The 17,804-nt window shown below is 44.5% G+C and overlaps 1 protein-coding gene across 2 annotated transcripts in view; it reads right to left on the bottom strand.

The window, feature by feature from the left end:
- The window catches only part of LOC141272722 (deoxynucleoside triphosphate triphosphohydrolase SAMHD1-like), a 203,678-nt gene that overhangs the window by 90,877 nt on the left and 94,997 nt on the right, over positions 1–17,804 (bottom strand). For both annotated transcript variants that reach the window (XM_073683726.1, XM_073683725.1), the window contains 2 exons: positions 12,883–12,998; positions 3,032–3,102 (listed from right to left, as the gene is read on the bottom strand). In XM_073683726.1, coding sequence (XP_073539827.1) covers positions 3,032–3,102; positions 12,883–12,998 — 187 coding nt within the window. The remainder of the gene's footprint in view (positions 1–3,031; positions 3,103–12,882; positions 12,999–17,804) is intronic.

Consider the following 17,804-nt stretch of genomic DNA (forward strand, 5'->3'; position numbering starts at 1 on the left):
AACTACTAGAACAACATGTCCACCTTGAACTGTCCTCCCACCTCTCCTCCTGTTCCCTCTTCGACCGCCTGCAATCTGGCTTCCAACCGCATCACTCGACTGAAACTGCCCTGACCAAAGTCACCAACGACCTACTAACTGCCAAATCCAAGCAACACCTCATACTTAACAGACAGGACATTCAGCGTCTCCCACTCATGCACCACCTCCTCATCTCGCCCCCTATCTGTCGGTGTCCCCCAAGGTTCAGTTCTAGGACCTCTGCTCTTCTCCATCTACACCTTTGGCCTGGGACAGCTCATAGAGTCTCACGGCTTTCAGTATCACCTCTATGCTGATGACACACAGATCTACCTCTCTGGACCCGATATCTCCTCCCTACTAACCAAAATCCCACAATGTCTGTCCGCCATCTCATCCTTCTTCTCTGCCAGATTTCTAAAACTCAACATGGATAAAACAGAGTTCATCATCTTTCCACCCTCTCATTCATATCCCCCATCTGACCTATCCATCAACGTCATTGGCTGTTCACTCTCCCCAGTCCCACAAGCTCGCTGCCTTGGGGTAACCCTGGACTCTGATCTCTCCTTCAAACCACATATTCAAGCCCTTTCTACTTCCTGCCTACTCCAACTCAAAAAAAAAAAAAAAATCTCCAGAATCCGTGCATTCCTCAGCAAAGACTCTGCAAAAACACTAGTGCATGCCCTCATCATCTCCCGCCTCGACTACTGCAACCTCCTGCTCTGTGGCCTCCCTTCCAACACTCTTGCACCCCTCCAATCTATCCTAAACTCTGCTGCTCGACTAATCCACCTGTCCCCCCGCTATTCCCCAGCCTCCCCCCTCTGTCAATCCCTTCACTGGCTCCCCATTGCCCAGAGAATCCAGTTCAAAACCCTAACCACGGCATACAAAGCCATCCAAAACCTGTCTCCTCCATACATCTGTGACCTAGTCTCCCAGTACTTACCTGCACGCAACCTCCGATCCTCACAAGATCTCCTTCTCTACTCCCCTCTTATCTCCTCTTCCCACAATCACATACAAGATTTCTCCCATATATCCCCCCTATTCTGGAACTCTGTACCCCAACACATCAGACTCTCGCCTACAATGGAAGCCTTCAAAAGAAACCTGAAGACCTACCTCTTCCGACAAGCCTTCAACCTGCAATAACCACCGCTCCACCACATTACTGCATGACCTCCTCTACCCTCACCTACTGTATCCTCACCCATCCCTTGTAGACTGTGAGCTCTCGCGGGCAGGGTCCTCGCTCCTCCTGTACCAGTCGCTGACTTGTTTTGTTAAGATTATGTAAATGTCTTTGCTATGTATATCCCTATCACATGTAAAGCGCCATGGAATAAATGGCGCTATAATAATAAATAATAATAATCTGCAAACTATTTTAGGAAAATCTGTGCTCCAAGAATCAAATAGAGCTCCTTCCCTCCCGAGTCTCGCTGTATGACTAAGCAGTACTGTACAGGCACATATGTTATTGCCACGTTTAACAGAAATTGTGTGACAAATTTTGGTGCCATTTTTACCCATTTTCCCTAGTGAAAATGTAAAATCTGGGACTAAAAAAAAATTTGTGTGGTAAAATTGTAATTATTTTTCACCCCAAATGGTATAAAGTTCTGTGTCACACTCATTGTGTCAATATGATTGCTTCACCCTTAAGATGAATTCTTTATGAGGTGTAAATTGGGATCACCTATGGGAAGTTTCTGCTGTTCTGGCTCCTCAGGTGCTCTGCCAATGTGTCATGGCACCCGCAAATCATAACAGCAAAAACTGCACTGTAATCTGGCGCTCTTTCCCTTCTGAGCTTTGTATTGTGCCTCAAAAGTAGTTTTCAACCACATATGGAGTATTTCCGCACTTAGGAGAAATTGTGTAACAAATTGTACTGTTCCTTTTCTCCTATTATCCCTTTTGAAAATTAAAAACTTGGGGCCAAAGGAACATCTTAGTGGAAAAAAATGGTAATTTTCATTTACTCAGCCCAATGTTATACAAATTTGTAACTCGCCTGAGGGTTAAAAAATGCTCAATACACCTTTGTGTATCGGTGGGGTATCGGTGTACTTAGGAGAAATTGCAAAAAAAAAATTGTATGGTCCACTTTCTCCGGCTACCCTTGTGAAAATGAAAACTTTGGGGCTAAAAGAACATTAAGAGAATTTTTTATTTTTTATTTTCACAGCTCAACATAAAATTCTGTGAAGCACCTGTGGGTTCAAGGAGCTCAGCACATCTCTAGATAAATTCCATGAGGGGTGTAGTTTCAAAAATAGGGTCACTTTTGGGGGGGGTTTCCACTATTTAGGCACATTAGAGGCTCTGCAAATGCGACATGGCATCAGTTATCTATTCAGGACAATTTTGCCCTCCAAAAGTCAACTGGTGCTCCAATCGTTCGGAGTCCTGCCATGAGCCCAAACAGGACTTTTCCACCACATACAAGGTATCGGTTTACTCAGGAGAAATTACACAACAAATTTTGGGGTCCATTTTCTCTTGTTACCCTTGTTAAAATGAAAAATATTGGGCTAAAGCAACATTTTTGTGGGAAAAATCTTAATTTTCATTTTTTCCTTCCACATTGCTTTAATTCCTGTGAAGCATATAAAGGGTTAATAAACTTCTTGAATGTGGTGTAGAGCACTTTGAGGGGTGCAGTTTTTAAAATGGTGTCACTTTAGGTTTTCTGCCCAACAAATCTCCCCTCAGATCTCTAGTTATTCTAAGTTTTTCTCACAAGTCGGCATGTACTGATCATTCGGCTAGACCACACATCAGGCAGGGTCTGCCCAATCAGCCACACTCGTTTCAGTTTCAATGGTATCTGCATCCTCCAAAAAAAGGCCTTTCACCACTGAAGGGCAATGACTGTGCTATGCCGTCTTCCCCTGGTGTATGATTTGTTTTTATTTAATACTGAAATCGGGATTTTCCAAAATATGTATAAACTCATAAAGTTACTTATAGATCTTTGGTCAGATTTGAAACACACCTCAAATTTTTTGTCAGAAGCTGCACGGAGCATGAATCTTTTTTCAAATAAATGAGAAAATGGTCCATGACCTGAAACAAATTGATAAAAATATGAGCTATTTCAATACGAAAACATGTTTATATACACACACATAAAGTACTGTGCAAAGATGTAAGGCAGGTGTGGAAAAAAATGCTGCAAAACTAATGCAAAGTGAATGAACAAAAGAGGGATCTAAATTAAATAATATTTGAACGCCTACAAAAGAGAATAGTAGCATAAATTATGGACTAGTGAATACAACAGCTGGAAATATAAAGATTAATTAATAATACCTACAAAAGCCAGCACAGGACCGATAATGAAATATTAAAATAATCTTTATTGAGAATAAAGTGGACAAGACACATTAATAAAAATCATATACAAGACAGACAAGATAAAATAAATGAAGGTGGAGGAATACAAAATTTATGATGTAAAGATATTGTAAGGAGTGACCCAGAGACCAGGACAAAATAGTTAAAGGGAATCTATCACCCCCTGGCACTTATCTGACCTCTAATATGGGCATACAGGTGATAGAAATGTAAATCTATACCTACCTGTAGGCCTCATATTAGAGGTCTTGTTGCTGTGAAATGTCTTTTTATTCAGTCAAGTTTCTGATTCTTGCAGGCACGGAGCCCTGAAAAAATCCCCGCCTCCTGTGGTAATTATAATGTTTCCCCCCTCCCCTGAATGTCACAGTGCCTGTATTTGGCTACTGAAACTGCATATCACAGGGCACTGTGACATGCAGAAGAGGGGGGAAGCATTATAATTACCACAGGGGGGGATTGCTTCAGGGCCCCGGGCCTGCAAGCATCAGAAACTTGATTGAATAAAAAGACATTTCACAGCAACAAGACCTGTAATATGAAGCATACAGGTAGGTATAGATTTACATTTCTATCACCTGTATGCCCATATAAGAGGTCAGATAAGTGCCAGGGGGTGACAGATTCCCTTTAATCAAATAGAAAGTCCTATAGACTTAGTAAATGATCAAAATAGTGCTTCATGATATTCCCATCTATGAATATAGTAGTCACAAAAGTGCAGAGTGCAAAAATATGATTGTATAAATACAACAAATAAAGTGCCAGCGCACAATAAAACAATTCAGTTCTTCATTCATAATAGAATAAATAATATAGAGTTCAATTCATAATGAATGAGGAAATACCAAGAATAAATAACATAAAAGTATACAAATTTCATTTCAAGCTGCCCCCCCAGTCCAGCCACACCCCCACCACTCATTAGCAGCTTTCTGTCAATATGCAGTGTACACAGAAAGCTGCCAATTAGTGGTGTGGGTGGGGTTACACAGGGCTCAACATTCTGAGCTCTGCTAAATCTGCAGCAGAGAAAACAGTAATTCTATCATAACTGCTGTACCAAGTAAACTAAGTGATTCATCGCTGGAATAAGGGTTTCTGTACCTACCTCATGTTAGCCTTTTACCGTGTACTTTAAGCAGGATCTAATAAGTTGTGTGTCACTATAAAACTGACAAGCCTAATATTCTGTAATGTGACATGCAGAAGTAGTGCTGTTGTTTTATAAGCATTCAGCAACTATTAGAAGTAACACAAGCACATGAGACAGGAAGTGTTGTGCTCCAGAAGCATCCAGCAACTAGAGGGGTTAACACAGTCCCAGGAGAAGGGGAGTGTTTTAGCAGAGCCCCAGGGGGATTGTGGGGAAGTTGTTTACTGTCTGGCTGGAGCCCAAGAGAAAGGTGGTATGTGTGTTCTGTATCTCACAGAAGTGCCCCTGCAAGTGAAAAGGATTCAAGTCAGGAGTGAAGCTAAGCACAGGTCAGGTACAGTTCCTGAACTAGCAGTGCAGAGCATTGTAAAGCAGAAAGATAAGGACCATAAGAAATGGTGTCACAGGGATCATCTCCCTCAGCAAACCCTCCCCACCTCCTCCATCTCACTGTAAAGAATGCTGTGTTCATTAATGTGCCTTTGCATTAGAACTGTGCTGTCCTTTACTACTGGGAAGACTGTGAACTGCTGTGCTGCTAAGGAAACTGTACTGTTGTCACTGGAGCCTGTTGCTCATAAGACTTAACTTGCACTGTGCAACATCCCTGGCGGCGTGCTTGCATAGTGCACCACCTCCCACTATGCAAGACCGCAATCTTACCTGTCAGTCCAGCCTACAAACCTTGCTCCAGTTCATGCTGTGTGCATGTCTCTTGACTGACTGCTTAGGGCAGCGGCCCGGTTACTTCCTGATTCTTATAGCTGCTGTGGGCGCACCCCTAATGCTTCTCCAGCCTATTGCTGTGAGTCACTGGATATTTAAACCCCCTCCACCCAGAAGGAGGGGCCTGAGCAAAAACTTCACTCAGTTAGTTTTTGCTACTGAATTGCCAGGTCCTGTCCTGTTTCTAGTCTGTTTCCGCCACTCTGGGGGCTGCATACCCAGACCTGTTATCTCTGACTTCTAGTCTGTTTCCGCCACTCTAGGGGCTGTATACCCAGGCCTGTTACCTGTGACTTCTAATCTGTTTCCGCCACTCTGGGGGCTGTATACCCAGGCTCGTTCTTGTATCTCATTGCAGTAGCAGTTCCCGTCTGAACTGTATCCTAGCCTGTTACCTGTTTGTCTCTATATCCGTACCTTCCCTTTTGCTGCAATATCTGAACCTGCACCTAACTCCAACTTGTTGTCTCTGTACTTCTGTTTTTGAGTTTTGTGTCCACTCGCTACTTCAAAGGAAGTACCTTGTGTGTATCTGGTTCTGCTTGTCCCTTTTCCCTTCCTCCGTATCTTCCTCCTGTGTTCCAGCCACCTTCCTGTATTTTCCAGTCTGTTCCATGTGAACAAAGCCCTGTCCTCTCTGCCTTGTCCACCGCACCTGCGGTTTCGCTCCGCTCTGCCTTACCCACCGCTCCGGTGGCTTCTCTCTGCTCTGCCTTACCCACCGCTCCGGGGGCTTCTCTCTGCTCTGACTTGCCCACCGCTCTGGCGGCTTCTCTCTGCTCTGCCTTGCCCACCGCTGTGGTGGTTCCGCTCTGCTCTGCCTTGTCCACCGCACCTGCGGTTTCTCTCTGCTCTGCCTTGTCCACCGCTCCGGTGGTTTCGCTCTGCTCTGCCTTGCCCACCGCACCTGCGGTTTTCGCTCCTCTCTGCTTGCTCACCGCACCAGCAGTTCCTCTCTGCTCACCTTGTCCTCCGCTCCAGCGGTTTCGCTTTACTCTGCTTGTCTACCACATCTGCGGCTCTGTACGTGTCTCCCAGTCTGTACTGGACCCTACCCAGCCTGCGCTCCAACCTGCTAGTACCTCCCTGTCTGCACTCCAGCCGTGCTTGCCAGTATCTCCCTGTCTGCATACCAGCCGTGCTTTCCAGTGCCCACCTGTCTGCATACCAGTCGTACTTGCCAGTACCCACCTGTCAGCATACCAGCCGTACTTGCCAATACCCACCTGCCTGTATGCCAGTCTAACCTGCCTATTCCTGCATTCCCCGGTGTGGGTGAACAACTGTGACCGGGGTCTGACCTGGAGTCGCACCAAGCCCCTCTGCTCGGTTTCTCCTTGGTCGGATCAGGTTGATACTTAGTTATGCCCCTCCAGGCACTCCTCGGTTCATGGTACAGTGGGATCACTAATCACGCTCACGCCAGTCAGTCCGGGCGCGAGCGTAACAGTTTGCTCAGGCCATGGTTCCCATTGAGCCCCACGGCCTTTCGCTCTCAGAGACATTTTGAATCCTTGTCTGGCGAATACGTGCACCAAGAACATTTTTTTTTCTCAAGCTATGGCCCAGGCGATTTATGCACCAGCCCAAATGGATCTATCAGCACTCGTTCCTGTGGATCCACTACGGTACTATGGGGATCCAAAACGAAGCAGTGCATTTGTGGAGAAATGCATGCTGCATTTCAAGTTCTATGCTCACTATTTTCCTACTGATCAGGTTAAAGTAGCATTCATGATGTCCTACCTAGCGGGTGATGCCTTGAAATGGATCACCCCCCTATGGGAAGCATGGGATCCTATCATCTTTGACCTGCAGGCCTTCCTGGTGGCCTTTCTAATGGTCTTCGATGACCCTAATCCTGAAGCCTCAGCGAAAGCTTCCCTTTCCAATATCCCGGAGCAGCCCCGATGGGTAATGTGTGTAGGTAGCCTACCAGTTCTCCAGCCCGAAGAGACTGCAGCCCACCTAGAATCCACACAGGATGGCTATGCTCCACAGAATACTTCTCTTCCCAACCTCAAGAGGCAGTCCAGACGTGCTAGGCGTAGAGGTAAACCGTCACGTCAGGTTCTGTCCTCCCAAAGACCTCCTGTTCCTCAGCCTGTAGCAGCTTTCCGCACAGAATCCATGAAGGATGACTATGTTCGTCAGGCAAAGCAGAAGCCAGAACTCAGTCACAAAATCGGATTGCGGTCCCGCTGCGGTGGTTTGGGACCCCTTGACGGTCTTTGTCCAGCGAAGGTTGGAGAATCCCAAGACATTAGGCCTGTAGGAGAGGCTGCCCTTGGCGTTAGTGTTTCTTCTCCACAGATGACCATGACTGTCTCCGTGGCAAGTGAAGGCCTCGGATTAACCAGAAGTTTCGGGCTTAAAGCCTTGAAGAGTCGGTGTCTGATTCCCATCCGACAACTCCAGAAGCCGAATTGGGCATTGTCAGCAGAAGGACGAGCCCTACTCAGAAACAGTCAAAATATGTCTGTACAAATTAAGCTCCAGATTGGGGCATTACACATGAAGAAGTTCACATTCCAGGTGCTGACTGGCTTACCCACAGGTCGTCCAGAGCCAAGAGATCTAGTGCCCGCTCAGGTCTGGAGATCCTGCATGGTGTATCCTGGAGGACTGCTAAGGTACAAGGGGTGTCCAGTCCCCATATCTTCAGGACAGTATGCAGTTTCTTCTTCTTGTTCACCAGATCTGCTAGTCGCTGACTCGCTGTGCACTGAAGTCTCCGAAGGAAGACAAGCGGAAGCGACGTCCCCACGCAGTCTCGACGATTGTACCAATGATCTGGCTTCAGGTACCGTCCCGCCTTACAGACTTGTCATCTCTGAAACCAGATTGAAGATGGTCCCAAAGGAAGGACCCTCCATCTCTAATAAATCTGGCCTTACGTCCACCAAGGCGGTGGTTACCCCCGAGTCTCTGTACCCCTCCAACCAGGCGGAGGACTTCCAGTTGTCTCCTGAATCCTCCGGGGTGCTACCTTATAACAAATGGAGAGAGACTTTCCTACACCCTGTACCTGGTACTTCGCCCACTTCATCCAGTAAGCTTGACAAAGTGTACTTCGAAGCAGTGATTACCCCCGAGTCTCTGCACTCCTCCAACCAGGCGGAGGACCTCCAGTTGTCTCCTGAATTCCCCGGGGTGCTACCTGTTAAACGGAGAGAGACTTTCCTACACCTGGTACGCCACGCCGCCCACTTCATCCAGTAAGCTTGGCAAAGTGAACTTCGAAGCAGTGATTACCCCCGAGTCTCTGCACCCCTCCAACCAGGCGGAGGACCTCCAGTTGTCTCCTGGATTTCCCGTGGTGCTAGCTGATAAACGGAGAGAGACTTTCCTACACCCGGTACCTGGTACACCGCCCACTTCATCCAGTAAGCTTGGCAAAGTGTACGTCAAGGCGGTGGTTACCTCCAAGTCTCTGCACCCCTCCAACCAGGTGGAGGACCTCCAGTTGTCTCCTGAATTTCCCGGGGTGCTACCTGATAAACGGAGAGAGACTTTCCTACACTTGGTACCGGGTACGCCGCCCACTTCATCCAGTAAGCTTGGCAAAGTGTACGTCAAGGCGGTGGTTACCCCTGAGTCTCTGCACCCCTCCAACCAGGCGGAGGACCTCCAGTTGTCTCCTGAATCCACCAGGGTGCTACCTGATAACAAATGGAGAGAGACTTTCCTGTGTGCTGTTCCTGGTACTTCACCCACTTCATCTGTTGCTGAGGATAGCTTGATAGGAGGAAGCATCCTAGTCACCAAGATAATGAGACCAGTTTCGTTTCCTCTAATGGACAGAAGAGGTAATCCTCTTGAAGAGAAGGATTGGCCTCCAAATTCTCTTCAGAAGACTCTTGCAGGCTTGAAGAAGAGGGGGCGTAAAGGGGGGGGTACTGTAACATCCCTTGCGGCGTGCTTGCATAGTGCACCACCTCCCTCTATGCAAGACCGCAATCTTACCTGTCAGTCCAGCCTACAAACCTTGCTCCAGTTCATGCTGTGTGCATGTCTCTTGACTGACTGCTTAGGGCGGCGGCCCGGTTACTTCCTGATTCTTATAGCTGCTGTGGGCGCACCCCTAATGCATCTCCAGCCTATTGCTTTGAGTCACTGGATATTTAAACCCCCTGCACCCAGAAGGAGGGGCCTGAGCAACACCTTCACTCAGTTAGTCTTTGCTACTGAATTGCCAGGTCCTGTCCTGTTTCTAGTCTGTTTCCACCACTCTGGGGGCTGTATACCCAGGCCTGTTACCTGTGACTTCTAGTCTGTTTCTGCCACTCTGGGGGCTGTATACCCAGGCTCGTTCTTGTATCTCATTGCAGTAGCAGTTCCTGTCTGAACAGTATCCTAGCCTGTTAACTGTTTGTCTCTATGTCCGTACCTTCCCTTTTCCTGCAGTATCTGAACCTGCACCTAACTTCAACTTGTTGTCTCTGTACTTCTGTTTTTGAGTTTTGTGTCCACTCGCTACTTCATAGGAAGTACCTTGTGTGTATCTGGTTCTGCTTGTCCCTTTTCCCTTCCTCCGTATCTTCCTCCTGTGTTCCAGCCATCTTCCTGTATTTTCCAGTCTGTTCCATGTGAACAGAGCACTGTCCTCTCTGCCTTGTCCACCGCACCTGCAGTTTTGCTCCGCTCTTCCTTACCCACTGCTCCGGCGGCTTCTCTCTGCTCTGACTTGCCCACCGCTCCGGCGGCTTCCCTCTGCTCTGCCTTACCCACTGCTCTGGCGGCTTCTCTCTGCTCTGACTTGCCCACCGACCTTGGTCGGGTCGGGTTGATACTTAGTTACGCCCCTCCAGGCACTTCTCGGTTCATGGTACAGTGGGATCACTAATCACGCTCACGCCAGTCAATCCGGGCACGAGCGTAACACACTGGCTATGCGGCTTCTTATTAAATGCTACTGTTCTACCGTTTATGAGGACTCTTGTCAAGTGTGTCTGGTCAGCAAGTGAAACAATCTACCTGTCTGTCCCTGAGGGTCAATACCACTGTGTGCCTGAGAGAAGCTGCAGCACATGGTCTATGGTCGCCCTGAGTACCCGTCCCCCCAGGATTCCAAAGAATTCATGTAACCTGTCTTGCCCCTATCTGAACCTCAATGCACAATGTGGACAAACCTGAACTCATCATCTTTCCCCCATCTCTCATATCTTTCCCACCTGATCTTTCTATCACAATAAATGACATCACTCTTTCCCCTGTACCGACAATCCACTGCCTCTGAGTAACCCTTGACTCAGCGCTGTCCTTCAAACCCCATACCCAAGCTCTCGCCACCTCCTGTCGCCTCCAGCTCAAAAATATTTCCAGAATCTGTCCTTTCTTCAACCCTAAATCTACTAAACTGCTTGTGCATGCCCTCATCATCTCCCGCCTCGACTACTGCAACATCCTCCTCTGTGGCCTACCTGCTAGCACTCTCGCACCCCTCCAGTCCATCCTTAACTCTGCTGCGTGACTGGTCCATCTCTCGCGTCGCTACTCCTCTGCTACCCCCCTTTGCAAATCCTCTCACTGGCTCCCATTTCCCCAGCGTATCCAGTTCAAACTACTAACACTGACCTAGAAAGCCATCCATAACCTCTCTCCTCCGTACATCTCTGAACTAATCTCCTGATATATTCCCTCATGTAATCTCTGGTCGTCCCAAGACCTCCTTCTCTCCTCCACACTTCTTCGTTCCTCACGCAATCGCCTCCAAAATTTCTCCCGAATATCCCCTGTCCTATGGAATTCTGTGCCTCAACACGTCCGATTATCCCCCACACTTGGATCCTTCAGACGGAACCTGAAAACCCATCTCTTCAAACAAGCTTACAGCCTGCCATGACCTTGCTTGCTGCCACCTCAACAACACCGGAGCTACTGCAACCCCTCAACCTACTGTCTCCTTCCCCATTCCTGTAGAATGTAAGCCCACAAGGGCAGGGTCCTCTTCCCTCTGAACCAGTCTATCATTGTTAATTTGTTTACTGTAAGTGATATCTTCTGTATTTGGTATGTAACCCATTCTTATGTACAGCGCCATGGAATCAAATTAATAATAATAATAATAATAACCTAGCGGCGTGCGTGTAACAGTAATCAGAGACGTATCTAGGGGTTCAGCACAGGGTAGTAGGGGTGGTGGTGAAACACATCTGAGTTTGACACAACCCAGAAAAGGCCTTTGTACAGCTGTGGCTGTGATTGCAATGCACTCCAGCGTGTTCAGTAAGCTTCCATGCGCATCCAGGGGGATACATACCGGCCCTCGCATATGATTCCCCTCACTGTCTCACAATATATATATATAATTATATGTATATATGTTGTGACCGAGTCAGTGGTGTTATATGCGAGGGGAGGTATGTCTCACTCAGGATGCTTTCCTGTGTGAACTGAGACCTATATGCTGGGGGTTACCTCTTTTGAAGGGTGTGGTTTTATGGGAATGACGTAGAGATAGGAGGGAAGTCATTCCCCATACCTCCACCTCAGGGTATGGCTGAGCATGCTTTAAATGTTCAGTCCTTTTTTTCTTCTCTGTGTTGTGTTTGGAGAGGCAAGGTCTCCAGACTGGACAGCCATAGGTCACAGAGGAGCTGAAGGCTGGACATAACCTGTGTGAGCGAACCACACACACACACACATATGGACTGTGCTATCGTTTATCTTTTGTTTTGTTGTTTTGCCAGTAAGGCCGTGTTTATTTTGCTGGAGCTGCAGGACTGTATGCCATATAATAATGCCTGCAGAGAAAGCTCAGTTTCTGAGTCTACTTCCGGAAGCAGCTAAGCGAGTTGACCTACCAAAATTATATATATATATATATATATATATATATATATATATATATATATATATATATATATATATATATATATATATATATGTATATATATATATATATATATATATATATATATATATATATATATATATATATATATATATACACAGCTTTCGCAAACTTAAAGAGACCACTGAACAGTTTTCTATTGGAAAGCATGGAAAGACTGGTGGAAAGCATGCCAAGACGAATGAAAGCTGTGATTAAAAATCATGGTTAGTCCACCAAATATTGCCAAATATTGATTTCACAGTTAAAACATGAGTACTTTGAGGTCTGAAAGCACTGTTTGTTTTTTATTATTTCGGATACATGTTGTCAGTAGTTTATAGACTAAAACAAGAATATACATTTTACTCAAAAATATACTTATAAAGAGAAAAATCAGAGAAACTGAAAATTTTGCAGTGGTCTCTTAATTTTTGCCAGAGCTGTATATACACACATACACATATATATACACACACACATAACAAATTTTCAATATCTAGGTTAGAAAAATATTTAGACTTGAGAGTCCTCAGTGGTTGATACCTTTTAATGGCTGAAAAGATGGTAATGAATTGCAAGCTTTCGAGATTACTCAGGTCTCTTCATCGGGCATAGTATAACGTAAAATCTGAAGAGTCACATATTTATACACAACAAGACACAGAAATAATACAATAGATGAGACAAGTGACGTGTAGCAGAACTATTAGTATGGGAGAGGGATAAACATTTGTGGCTGTAAATATCTAGTATCTAGGTTAATATTTACCCAAGTCATGGCACAGGCCGGCAATCTGGACACACAAAATATCTCTTTCATCAATATTCAATTCTGGCTGCCTCTTCTGTAATTCCTTTACAAGGCATCCTGCCAGATAAGCAACACTATGAAATTAAAACAGAATAGTTAAATCAGGTGAGTTTTACAAAATAATGAGTTTTACAGAAATAATTAGTTTGTGAGTTTTACAAAATAATCTCTAAAATAAAGTTTACCACATAAAAGTGTTCTAAACATTAATTTAAGAGATTAACTTTTGTTAAGTCCCTCTAGTTGATTGATTGATCAAATGTTCTACTGAAAACTATAGAAATCTTCTTGACACCATAAAGTGCAGTTGTTCATTGTGTCAAAATAAAATTTCATCTACGCAGATGAGCAAGTGGAGCTAATCTATGACTGCTCATAATATTCTAAAGTTTATAGCGAGTTGCAATGTTTTTGCTATTACGTCCTACGTCGAGGAGTTAACCAAAACAAAAATTACATACAGTTATATGAAAAAGTTTGGGCACCCCTATTAATCTTAAGCTTAATGTTTTATAAAAATTGGTGTTTTTGCAACAGCTATTTCAGTTTGATATATGTAATAACTGTTGGATACAATAATGTTTCTGCCTTGAAATGAGGTTTATTGTACTAACAGAAAATGTGCAATCTGCATTCAAACAAAATTTGACAGGTGCATAAGTATGGGCGCCCTTATCATTTTCTTGTTTTAAATACTCCTACCTACTTTTTACTGACTTACTAAAGCACTTTTTTTGGTTTTGTAACCTCATTGAGCTTTGAACTTCATAGCCAGGTGTATGCAATCATGAGAAAAGCTACTTAAAGTGGCCACTTGCAAGTTGTTCTCCTGTTTGAATCTCCTCTGAAGAGTGGCATCATGGGCTCCTCAAAACAACTGTCAAATGATCTGAAAACAAAGATTATTCAACATAGTTGTTCAGGGGAAGGATACAAAAAGCTGTCTCAGAGATTTAACCTGACAGTTTCCACTGTGAGGAACATAGTAAGGAAATGGAAGAACACAGGGACAGTTCTTGTTAAGGCCAGAAGTGGCAGGCCAAGAAAAACATCAGAAAGGTAGAGAAGAAGAATGGTGAGATCAGTCAAGGACAATCCTCAGACCACCTCCAGAGAGCTGCAGCATCAACTTGTGGCAGATGGTGTCACTGTGCATCGGTCAACTATACAACGCACTTTGCACAAGGAGAAGCTGTACGGGAGAGTGATGCGAAAGAAGCCGTTTCTGCAAGCACGCCACAAACAGAGTCGGCTGAGGTATGCAAAAGCACATTTGGAGAAGACAATTTCTTTTTGGAAGAAGGTCCTGTGGACTGATGAAACCAAGATTGAGTTGTTTGGTCATGCAAAAAGGCGTTATGCATGGCGGCAAAAAAACACAGCATTCCAAGAAAAACACTTGCTACCCACAGTAAAATTTGGTGGAGGTTCCATCATGCTTTGGGGCTGTGTGGCCAATACCGGCACCGGGAGTCTTGTTAAAGTTGAGGGACGCATGGATTCCACTCAGTATCAGCAGATTCTTGACAATAATGTTCAAGAATCAGTGACAAAGTTACGCAGGGGATGGATCTTTCAGCAAGACAATGATCCAAAACACCGCTCCAAATCTACTCAGGCATTCATGCAGAGGAACAATTACAATGTTCTGGAATGGCCATCCCAGTCCCCAGACCTGAATATCATTGAACATCTGTGGGATCATTTGAAGAGGGCTGTCCATGCTCGGCGACCATCAAACTTAACTGAACTGGAATTGTTTTGTAAAGAGGAATGGTCAAAAATACCTTGATCCAGGATCCAGGAAATCATTAAAAGCTACAGTAAGCGGCTAGAGGCTGTTATTTTTGCAAAAGGAGGATCTACTAAATATTAATGTCACTTTTCTGGTGAGGTGCCCATACTTATCCACCTGCCAAATTTTGTTTGAATGCAGATTGCACATTTTCGGTTAGTACAATAAACCTCATTTCAAGGCAGAAACATTACTGTGTCCAACAGTTATTACATATATCAAACTGAAATAGCTTTTGCAAAAACACCAATTTTTATAAAACATTAAGCTTAAGATTAATAGGGGTGCCCAAACTTTTTCATATAACTGTAGGTGTCAATAGAGTGTTAGGGTATGATCAGAATGTAAAAACCTCATGTTCCATTTTCTAAATTTTATCTTAGCCGCAATAGATTAGAGTGTGATTTTTGGATGTGCTGTAGTGATGATCGAGCAGTAAAATGCTCGATTGCTCGGTACTCTAATCAAGCAGGTTGAACGCTCGGACGGGCTCAACTTGAGTACCGAGTATAATGGAAGTCAATGGGGAAACCCAAGCATTTTTTTTAGAAGACCCTAACAGGATGGCTAGGGAGGCAGGAAAATTGCTGAATGGATGGAAACAGTGCTCAAATGGAATGGGAACAGCATGGGAAAGATGCCTGGATGAATCTCTGACTATCAGGTCACTGCTGGGAACAATGTTGTCAGAGTATTACTCCACTTTTATGAACTGACAATAAAACATACCAAACTGAAGATAAAATGGATTTTACGGGAAAAAATGTTAGGAAACATTACTATATAATGACTTGTATATAAGGCCAAATTAAAATAATAAAAAAGCAAAAAAACGTCGCCTCTACCCTTTAATAGCCAGGCCATCTCTCACCACCGTATTTTCTTGTCGCCTATGACTACAGTAGACGACATAGTAGAGTGGGAAATAAAACTATACCCACCAGTAGTTACTGGTAAATATAATTTTAACATTTTACTATATTATCTGGGCATGTGGTGCGTGAGACATAGTCAGACACATCCTGTTTAATTTATGAAGGAGGGACTCTGAAAGTCACAAAGCCTATGCGGACAATGCAAGAACTGCTAAAAATTAGAAGAAAGAGGGACTCCAATACACGCTGTATTAGACATAAAGGAGGGCCTCATACACATTCTGTTAAAATTATTAGGTAGTGGGACTCCTAGACTCCTATGCACTAATTGCAAGGGTTGCCAAAAAATAGAAGGAGGGACTGCAATACACCATGGAAGATACATAGAGGAAGGCCTCAAAATTTTTTGTCCCCCCATTTTTAGTAACTGAGAATCGTAGACTGGTAAAGCCTATACACTAAGTGTAAGGGCTAAAATACATTTACCCTTGGGGAATAAACATATATACATATACATATAAGAGAATTGAAAAGGTAGGCCTTATACATATCCTGTAAAAATTATGATGGAGGGTATCATACACACCCTGGAAACATTACGAGTGAGGGTCGCATGAAGCCCTTTTAAAAATTATGGGCGAGGGCCACATGATGACCCTCTAAAAATGAGTGAGAGCCACCTGATGACCCTCTAAAAATTTTGAGCGATGGCTACATGATGACTCTCTAAAAGTCTGGAGCGAGGGCCACATGATGACCCTGTTGATATGGTGGTGGAGGAGAACATGAAAAAGACGAAACCATGAACTGTATACCCTTTTTTGGATGGGAAGGGGTGCATGGGAATACACCAGAAAAAAAAGTAACATTTAAATTGGCTTTATGTTCCGCTGTTGTCATCCAGTAGGGTTTTGAAGTCAGGGCCAGCCCAGGCCTTGTTCATTTTGATAAGAGTCAGCATGTTAGCATTTTCAGTTGACAGGCAGTTATTATCAGCTATTATGCACCCTGTGGCACTAAAAACCTGCTTTGACAAAACGCTAGCGACAGGGCACGCCAGCACCTCCAAGGTGTAGAGGGACAGTCCATGCCACAAGCTCAGCTTGGATACCCTATAGTTGTATGGCACAGGAATCACAGAGGACCCTGGTACGGTCGACTAGGTACTCCTTCACAATCTTTAAAAACTTTTCCCTCTTTGTTAGACTACCCCCCGTATCAGGGCTAGGGTGCTGGAAGGGTCTAATGAAACTATCCCAAACTTTTGACAATGTTTCCCTACCTATGTTATATCTGGTGTGTGTCCCCCTCGTCTCTTCTCCTTGGTTGCTCCTCTGCTGCCAGCGTTGTCAGATGGAAATTTTTGCACTAATTGTTTGACTATGTCAGGATTCCTGTTGTCCTTCTACAGTTTGACTGCTAGTGGCTGCCATTGTTCACCTTAATAATGGTGCTGCAATTTCACTCCTTACCACTAGATTCTACTATTGTATTCTGCAATTGCCCTTTACTAAGATGGCAAATTCTGAACCCGTGGAATCCATCTTGTTTCCTGTTTGGGCCTACTTAAAACCACATGGATCTTTCATACATTGCTTGAGTGTCAAGCTGTCTAGTCTAGCTCCAGTGTCCATCTCCGAACTGTCTTCCCCAGACTGTTCTTACCTATCTACAGATTGTTTCCTACAACTCCTCTGCTAACTCCAAGGACATCTACTACCACTTGCTGTTCCTGTTTGTGCTCCTTCAGCCACTGGATTCCAGCAGTGCAACGTCAGTATTGTAACAGACCAGGGCAGGGCCGGCTCCAGGTTTTTCTGGGCCCCGGACGAAAGAGTCTCAGTGGGCCCCTATAACACATACCACGATTCATGATGCACATATACTGCAGAGAAATATATATATATACAGTACAGACCAAAAGTTTGGACACACCTTCGCATTTAAAGATTTTTCTGTATTTTCCTGACTATGAAAATTGTACATTCACATTGAAGGCATCAAAACTATGAATTAACACATGTGGAATTATATACTTAACAAAAAAGTGTGAAACAACTGAGAATATGTCTTATATTCTAGGTTCTTCAAAGTAGCCACCTTTTGCTTTGATGACTGCTTTGCACACTCTTGGCATTCTCTTGATGAGCTTCAAGAGGTAGTCAACGGAAATGGTTTTCACTTCACAGGTGTACCCTGTCAGGTTTAAT

The sequence above is a fragment of the Phyllobates terribilis genome, unplaced genomic scaffold, assembly GCF_046119375.1.
Source record: "Phyllobates terribilis strain yellow unplaced genomic scaffold, ASM4611937v1 Scaffold_5__5_contigs__length_657084704, whole genome shotgun sequence".
Lineage (NCBI taxonomy): Eukaryota > Metazoa > Chordata > Amphibia > Anura > Dendrobatidae > Phyllobates > Phyllobates terribilis.